We start from the raw sequence: 9,247 nt of genomic DNA on the forward strand, positions 1-9,247 counted from the left end.
TGTGCATAAAGACACACACGCATCGACCATATATCCTATGTATCATCAATTTAACAATTTCTTTCCCTATCGGAATATTATTTACGTCGTGCAATATAAAATAGGCTAAAGAGTAAGTGATACAATTGGAAATAATGCAGAAGTTTCTAAATAGTGATATAACAAATCAATAAAAAAAGTTTTATTCAACCCAATCAGTCAATGTCTCAATCACACCACAAAGCATCCCACAATATAGCCATCGTTGAATAGAGAGGCCTAATTAGCATGATGGTAATGACAATTGAAAAGCTTAGCATCCAATTTAATGGTGAATATAATTACACACACACGCACGTGTACACACACGCACACACACACACACACACACACACACACACACACACACACTACTCGTTGTTTGGCGACTGTAGGGATAAAGATAGCCCTGGACTGTCTGGGGTTGTGGGTCTGGGTCTGTCCCCTTGCTGCTGTCAATCAGAGGTGAAAACAAAATGGCAATGAAGCGGAGCTGGGTCTTCTTCCTAGCAGGCAAGTGAATACGCTCTTTATATATTTTTTTTTGTTGATTGACTATAGCCACGGCTCCCTTTCAAAGTTTACACTTGGCATAGCACGCCTTGCTCTGAAGTTGAATTGTTGGTTTTATGGAAATATTAGCAGATTAACTCATACCTTTGACTCATCTCAAGTCCTCAAGCTATTGTGTGTGGGTGAGTGTATGTGTGTGTGTGTGTGTGTGTGTGTGTGTGTGTGCGTGCGTGCGTGCATTACTTACTGTTATTATTACTAACTATTCATATTTTCATATTTCTATTATATCTTTTATATCTACAGTATGTGCCATCTGTTCTTTGGGGGCCGATGCGGATATCAAATTCAACATTCCCGTGGGGAAGTTATTCACATTCGAGCTGATGAGGGAAACGTTCCAAAATGACTTTCAGCCCTTGTCAGTCCTCAGTAAGAACCCCCCTTCTACATTCCTCCCATGACTGTCCATTATGAGACAATTACACACTGTTACGCTTCCACATAACATGATATGAACCGTGAGTTCCCCCTCTTTGGTCTCTTCCCGAACCCCACTCAGCTGGCATCCTGTATAATGACCCCATGGTGTTCAAGTGCAACCTGCAGTACTCCCCCGACCTGCCCGAATGGCTGCGCCTCACCCAGAGACACCCCTACGACAACGGCTTCCTCTACGGCAGCCCCACGTCTGCGGGGAAGAGCATCATCGAGGTATCCATGCGCAGCTTCACCTGTCAGCTGATTAAAAACATGTCAGAGGCGTGTGTTGTGTTTTTGTGCATTGAGTTTTTCTCAGTGACATCATTTGTTGTCAAGTTTTTCTCAGTGACATCATTTGTTGTCAGACAACAACATGTTGTATGTTGTTGTCTGTGTATCTGTAAATCATTTAAAAAATGATGCAAACGTGTTTATTACACTGTGAAAAGAAAGACTATTCGTTTAGTCGCATAAGTGATGATATGTATATAGGCTTACTAAACTGTAATTCACGTTGCTTACAAATGATATTTTTTATAATTGTTTACAGATTTATGCCATTAATAAACGGACTTATGAAACAACCAAGGAGAAACTCATCATACAAGCCTTTGCGGGTAGGCCTATGCATTCATCAATAATTACCTCTATGGTACAGTGCATGTTTTTAATCGGAGAGATGGCTTATGTGAAAAGGGGGTAGGCTGCTAGACATCCTCCTCATGCCAAAACCGACACGAGATGTTTATTTTGGTCCTCGTTTTTCCACGGTGTATTGTCCCTAGAAAACATGCTGCCCTACCAAGCAGAATTCTTCCTCAAGCTGAGAGAGATAGAGAAGGTGCTGCCCTCTAGCGTTCAGAATGAGATAAAGCAAGACTTGCAGAAGCTTTGGAAGACAACGGAGTTGGAGATAGTCAACATCACCAACGCACTCGACCGAGGAGGCAGAGTCCCCCTTCCGCTGGCAGGCCACTACGAGGGGTAGGTCGTGATGGCATAACAATTATTTAGGGTATTCCCTTTTTTTTGCAGTCATATGGTACAATTGTTCAAGTCTACCAAAAATGTATTTTCTTTTTAATATATATATACTCAAGTCGATTGTAAAATCCTACCCATCCATGTGTGTATCATCTGGGGTGCTGTGTCAGGGTGTATGTTAAGGTGGGCTCAGAGCAGTACTTCTCAGAGTGTCTGCTGAAGGTGCTGACCCCTGACCAGCAGAGGCAGTGCCAGGCGGGGGCCAGGGTGAAGATCCCCGGGGGGTGCAACTTCTGCAACATCCCCGGCAACTGCATCACCTGGTGCAAGACCCAGCTGGTGAGAGCTCACCACTTTATTAACCAAGTCACCTTATTATCATTAAAAGTGACATATTATACCACCAGGTGTGAGTGTGATTAGCCGTTACAAGCCGTTTGGAAAATCTGCCTCTCCTGACATCACAAGTGGGCTTGTCCAACTAGATGTGTGCTGGATACCAGCCTACCCAGTGGACTATCGCAAACGTTGCTCATCTATCCATCATACTTTTAGTTTGACACGCCCACTTGTGACGTCAGAAGAATATTTTTCAAAACAGCTTGTAATGGCCAATCACACTCAAACCTGATGGTATAATATGTCAACTTTAACACAGTGTAACTCAGTGTTCACCGTGTTAACCCATTTACTTTATCAGCATTAACACAGTGTAACTGCATCCCCTGGTGCAAGACCCAGCTGCTGAGAGCCCACCACGTGAACCACGTCACTTTATTGGCTTTAACGCAGTGTTTTGGCCTGAATCCATTTTTACATTTGAGATAATTTTCCAGGCCTGCCGCCTTTCTGCGTCGCCACAAATAATTGTAACCTCCTCAACATACACAATGTTAAATGTGAATGAGTCAAAACATCATTGTTGGTTTAGATTTCATAGGCATTTCTCAGTTGATACAGCCAACATGGCTGTAAACTCATTGATATTATTGATGTAATGATAACGTTTTGAAGAAATGTTCTTGGTCTGATTGTTTTAGTAGAAACGCTGTGCTTTGAAGAGCCCTATTGCCAAACTAAAACCTTCCCTTCTATCACTCTACAACCTTGATCTCTTCTTCTTCTTTGTACTTTGAAGACTATATTTGGAAACTTGAATGACTTGATAGCTTTTACTTTTGTGACGTAAAGCTCCCCACATCCTTTGTTCTTCAACCGCACCATGAACTCGTCGTCAGTTCCTGTTTTGTCTTTTTTTCACTCCTTAGTTTGACTTCTCGAGTCCGGAGCCCACCGCCCCTCCCCCGACCATGGGCCCCGGGGTCCTGGAGGACGGGGGGGTGTTTGACCCCCCCGAGGCCCCCCCTAGCAGGGACTTCCTCCCGGACTACCTGGTGACGGTGATCGTGCCCCTGGTCCTGGGCCTCATCCTCCTGGCGCTGCTGGCCTACGTCATGTGCTGCCGACGGGAGGGAGTGTACGTGTTTAGAGGCCTTGGCTTTTACTCTTTCATTTGAACCAATTTGTCGTCGAAAAGGACGGTACATTTGTGTGTGTGTGTGTGTGCGCGTGTGTCACACTACACTTGTAAACAATGTGTGATATTTTGTGTTTGAATGGTATTCCCCCCCGTCTAAACCATCATGGTGAAAGCCAGTCTGTAGTTTAGTCGATGTTTCTACTTCTTCACTCTTTAAATGGTGTAATTAAAGTAGCCCTATTTTCTATCTATCCATCACTGAAGGATAGATTTGGACTCAGCATTGCTTATCAGCATCCCTCCTAGTGCTAAGTTAGGAACCCTTTATTACCGACATGGACGACATACTTTAGTTAGAAAGACGCTACACTGGAAGGAGTCGTTGAGGATGTCTGTTTTTGTGGTTCGGGGGCGTTTGTTTTTGTGATTAGGGCGTGTTAGTTTCTGTGATTCGGGGGCGTTTGTTTTTGGGACCGAGGGGCGGTTTGTTATTGTGGTTGGCGGAGGTGTTTGTTTTGGTTTGTTGGAATATTTAGAATTGTCTATTGATATATTACTTTTCTTTCAGAAGCTTAGCTTATGTGTTTGTTCTTCAAATGCTAATATGTTATTCTTTCCTCACAGGGAGAAGAGGAACATAAAGACTTCAGAGTAAGTCCATCATCCCATTTGGATTTGAATTGTTCACCTTTCTTCATCTCCATAGATTAATTTTTAGTACCTCTCACAAACCTTTAAACTCCACATTTCCATGTGCATCAATAACGTCTCTACTCTCCTAAGGGCGCTGTGAGCGATGTCGTTTTTGTTGGCTAACTTCCTGTCAGTTTTGCAGTTAGTCTTACGTGACTCCTGTCTGTGCCCTGGCAGCGGTCTCTTGTTTCTTTTCTTTAGCCGTTCCTTGCTTGGCGTGATAGGTTGTGTAATCCGTTCCCCAGGGGGCGCAGGAATCAGTAGCGTTGCCCGTTTCCTCCATTGTCAGTCAACACTGCAACACTGCAGCCTACTGCCGATCGAGCACACAGGACCACCACTTTGCAGATTTCTGTCTCCTGATTGGATAAAATGGGAACAGGATAGTAGAAAATGCGATGGGACTGGGAGCCACGCCGACCAAACACTATCAATGATGGCTGTCAGAACAAAGAGTGATGACAACTTTTAAAAAGTACATATCGCAGACATACATATTTACATATCATTACATATTTGCAGATTTCGCTCTCCTGATTGAATAAAATGGGAACAGGATCCTCGAAAATAAAGAGGTGGGACTGGGAGCCACACAGACAAAACACTGTCAGTGATGGCTGTCGGAACAAAGAGCGATTTAACAATTATTATAACAAATTAGTTTAACGTCTATGCATTTCCATAATAAGCCAACAGCCACCACCATAGTCCTCTGTAAAGCCTCACCCCGTCCCCACCAGCACCACCATATTCCTCTGTAAAGCCTCCCCTCCGTCCCCACCAGCACCACCATAGTCCTCTATAAAGCCTCACCCCGTCCCCACCAGCACCACCATAGTCCTCTGTAAAGCCTCCCCTCCGTCCCCACCAGCACCACCATAGTCCTCTATAAAGCCTCACCCCGTCCCCACCAGCACCACCATAGTCCTCTGTAAAGCCTCCCCTCCGTCTCCACCAGCACCACCATAGTCCTCTGTAAAGCCTCCCCTCCATCTCCACCAGCACCACGATAGTCCTCTATAAAGCCTCACCTCTGTCGCCCCCTGCAGGATCCAGATGTACCACCACCACACCATCCACGGGAACCGTGACGAGCTGAGGAGCATGGCGGAGGGGCGCCGCGTGGCTCCCCTCTCCACCCTGCCCATGTTTAACTTCCGCACCGGGGAGAGGTTTGCCCCCCTGCAGTCAGACAGCCCCAGCATCCCCCTCATCATGGCCCAACAGTAAGGCGCGTGTAATGACAGTATCTGGGTTTGATCCCCCATGTCAGAATGCGTCTGTATCTGAGTTCATTGTAGGTTGCCTTGGGTTGGCTCAATGACTATACACATGTTGTTGACTTGACTTGCACTCTGATTAAACTGCTAATACTGGAGCTTTCTCATTTGTTTGAATTTCCATAGATCAACTCATAATCTTTTAGTGAGCGAAAGGCTCTGTTAGGTGTCCTTTCTAATTCACTGCACACCTGACTGCATGAGATTTTAGATCTGGCCAATCAGGGGGTATTTTCTCATATTGGTTCAGGGAATCCATTTAGCCTGTCAATCACATTTTCACACAGCGATATCATAGCTCTATCTGAAGCAGGGGCGGATCTACGGTGATTGACAGATTGACAGTGGGCCCACCCAATCAGATTCATGAAAAAAAAAAAAATATATATATATTTTTTAATGTTTAATTGTTTTTTCTCATACAATATATGTTTTTGTCTTGAATACATTCATAATTTAAAATATTTACAGTAGCTACCAAAAAATAACAATATTCAGAAACCCCTCTCGTACTCATTAGTTCTGTCCAGTGACGTCTTTACGCAACATCATGGTCGACGCAGACAGCGGATGGCGGTTTCGTGCACCATCAGATAGCAGCCTCAATTAGCAATGGCTAAACAGCTCTCGTTGAGTCACTTATGATGACATAATCAACTTTTTCAACTCGAAACCTAGGAGACTTCGCCTTGTGTAGAAGCTCCGGTAAGACCGGGTTTTTGTATGCTGCCCCGCCGTGGCATTATTGCTGTTTCTGAAAGTTGTTTCAGAATATTAAAGGCCTACGTGCAGGTTAACCGGAAGTTTTGATTAATGGGTACATAAAGCACTCAAAATATGTGTATCATTTAAGTTTTTATCGTTTAAGGCAGTAACGGGTGTTTTCTAACGCCATTCGGCGATGACGTCACGTTGGGGAGGTAGCCTCAGCCTACGACTAGAACTATGGCGTCTAAGAGGTGGCAAGAACCGCAAATAACATGTATGATGACCCACAGCAGTATAATTTCGAACCTGTCAGACGTAAGAGGGCGAATGAGGAATTGCCGAGAACTGATGGCGGTCAAAGCCAATTAAATGCATGGTCAGAGGAGAATGAGTGGAGAGTTGCTATCATTTAGCAAGTTGGAGTTAATGAACAACAGTGCATACAATAACGACACTTTTATTTATTTTTACTGTGAGTGAATAGCACCGAGTGAAAGTCATCTAGTGACAGCGATTATGTCGTAAGTACCGGTAAACTTAGTCAGAAGATCTAGAAATAGAAGGCATAATGCTAGCTATGGGCTAACTTAGCCTATCGGACAGCAATCGGTGCACTTGCAAATGAGTGCCTGCAAGTATAACCGATCGTGGTGTGACATTATTTAACCATCAATCTACAGCAAATACGACCAGACAGATGTACATTGAACACATACACAAAGCACACCGTCCAACCCGGCGGATGCTGACAGACAGCCCACAACAAGCCAAACATCACCACGGCGGGTGTGCTCTCTCTCTCTCTCTCTCACTCTCGCACGCCCGTACTACACAATCACTCCAACTTATCCAATTCCAAGGCTAGGCTGCTTCACTAAGACCACAACTAACCACAAAGCCTTCATAACCATGCAGTATGCCAAAGCCGAAAAGGACACACGCACAGTCGCACAATCATCTTATGCAAAACAATCCGTTTTATCATCAACATTCAGTCACTGCAAAGATTTAAAGACTAGCCTCATACCATAGGTTAGAATGGACGCAAAGTATGTGATTGATACAGTATGGTTCGGCTTTCGCTTGCTATCCGTTTTTAGCGTGACTTCTCAACATTACTCTTTCTTGTGTTAGGCGCACATGGCTAATTTGCATACGAGCACAGGATTGGCTGGCTCCACAAGGCAAATAATATAACATATTTAATTATCTTTCTATCTGTCTATCTATCTATCTATCAACGCATGGGTCTAGTTTTAATGTGATGTATTTTGTGTATGTCCAGTCAGACTTGTTGTCTCCCTTGTTCTGTGTGGTCTTGTAGGCTATACTGTGTGAGCCGAATCACCTAAATGAATTCCAGACGTGTAGTTTGGTATTAATAAAGATTTGACTAGGCAATTTATCTATCTAGGCTATTAGTCAACAACTATTTGCCGAAGGCGAAGTGAATAGTGGGGAAAAGCCCCCGAGACCGAAGGTTTATTTGTTGTTATCAGCTGACATTTTGCGATGAAAACAATATCGAGTTTGAGATGTCAATCACGGGATATTGCCCAATATCCCGAGATAGCGAACCAATCAAATTGCGCCATCTTAAGAGGTTCACATGTAGCATATACTAACTATATATAATATCTATGTATTTATCTATGTATCTGTATAATCTTCTGAACACTCTCATACTAGTCTCTAATCTCAAGGGTCTCAATGCGCTTTGGTCCGAGTCTCCCCAACGTGACGTCATGCAATGCATTCTGGGGGAAATTAGAATCAATAGCAAACCGCTAAAATAGTGCCTACTTTCTGTATTACATTCCGTTTTGTGATACCTAACAACATTAAATACAATAAATAACAGTTTAAATCTTAAATACCAACAAGCAAATTGCACAAATTCGTTGGAAAATAAACCCTGCAACACAGCCTTTAATTCATTCGATTCGTTTGATCCATTTATATTCATGTAGGCCTATGGGTTGTAGTCACTATATAACGTGAGCTATGCAGTGTTTTTATTTTGTTATTATCCTACATCTGCCTATGTGATATGACATGAGTATAAGGCATATTAAAATACTACAGATTTGCAAGTTCTCTCCACTTAATAATTGCATATAGGTAGCCTATATAAGACTCTGTCTTGTGTAGAAGCTCCGGTTAGACCGGGTTTTGTATGCTGGCCCGCCGTGGCATTATTGCTGTTTCTGAAAGTTTTTTTTCTGAATGTTAATTCATTCAATTCGTTTGACCCATATTCATGTTCGGGTTGTAGTCACTTTAATGTGAGCTATGCAGCGTTGGATTTGTGTTTTTATTATGTAATATTCTGACATGAGTAAAAGGCATATTAAAATGTACTGCCGATCTGCACGTTCTCTCCACTTCATGATTGTATAGAATTGTATACGATTAAACAAACATATATATATATATATATATATATATATTCGATTCGTTTGACCCCCGTATACCAGTGGCGGCTGGTGGTTTTTAAAGTGAGGGAGGAAGGACTGCATGCTTGGTTGCCATTGGCCTGCTTGCACTGTTGGTGTATGGTGGCATAAGAATGTGAGACTCAAGTTGTTTCAGGGTGTTTTGGTGAACTACAAAATAGCAGGGAAGGATAGTTATGTGAATAAAATTGATACAAAGCCACCAGTGGAATCACTGTAATTTGAAAGCTGGTGGGCAGCATGTCTTTGAAATGGACGAGCAGAAGGAAAGGATGCAAAGCCCATTAGTCAAATCAGGCCTTGATTCTTGATTTGTTAAAGTAAATAAAAAAATCTGGGCCTATTTTTGCCCTCAATGACTGAAGTTATTGGTTGTAATTTAGCTATGTTTATTTTCAGTTACAATTGTTTTAAGAAAAGACTCAGACCAAAAGTGATGCCATTTAAAATGCATCACGCTCTGAATCATTCACCCTTTCCACAATATCTAACAGAACGGTCAGAGTAACGAACTAGTAAAAGAACGAGAACATTATTTCAAACAACCTGATCTATAGGCATGGTGCCTAGCAAGGAAAGTCGCATAGCAGCACCAACGTGAACTTGACACTTGTCGTGGCGTTTGGTTGCCC

The 9,247-nt window shown here is 43.0% G+C and overlaps 1 protein-coding gene across 1 annotated transcript; it reads left to right on the plus strand.

Moving 5' to 3' along the window:
- The first annotated feature begins 840 nt into the window (after window positions 1–840).
- Window positions 841–5,476, plus strand: sgca (sarcoglycan, alpha). The gene is made up of 8 exons (XM_079756578.1): window positions 841–963; window positions 1,094–1,245; window positions 1,565–1,631; window positions 1,800–1,998; window positions 2,169–2,337; window positions 3,267–3,475; window positions 4,103–4,129; window positions 5,221–5,476. The coding sequence occupies exons 1-8, from the start codon at window positions 918–920 to the stop codon at window positions 5,399–5,401; spliced, it is 1,050 nt and encodes a 349-aa protein (XP_079612704.1). The 5' UTR covers window positions 841–917; the 3' UTR covers window positions 5,402–5,476.
- Window positions 5,477–9,247: the final 3,771 nt, after the last annotated feature.

Source organism: Pollachius pollachius (assembly GCF_949987615.1).
Source record: "Pollachius pollachius genome assembly, chromosome: 19".
Classification (NCBI taxonomy): domain Eukaryota; kingdom Metazoa; phylum Chordata; class Actinopteri; order Gadiformes; family Gadidae; genus Pollachius; species Pollachius pollachius.

Excerpts from the sequence above, each read along its gene's own strand:
- sgca (XM_079756578.1), top strand. The coding sequence starts at position 918 with ATGAGGGAAACGTTCCAAAATGACTTTCAGCCCTTGTCAGTCCTCA. Across the intron at positions 964-1,093 it reads TCAGCCCTTGTCAGTCCTCA|CTGGCATCCTGTATAATGAC; the intron begins GTAAGAACCCCC and ends AACCCCACTCAG. Across the intron at positions 1,632-1,799 it reads CATCATACAAGCCTTTGCGG|AAAACATGCTGCCCTACCAA; the intron begins GTAGGCCTATGC and ends TATTGTCCCTAG.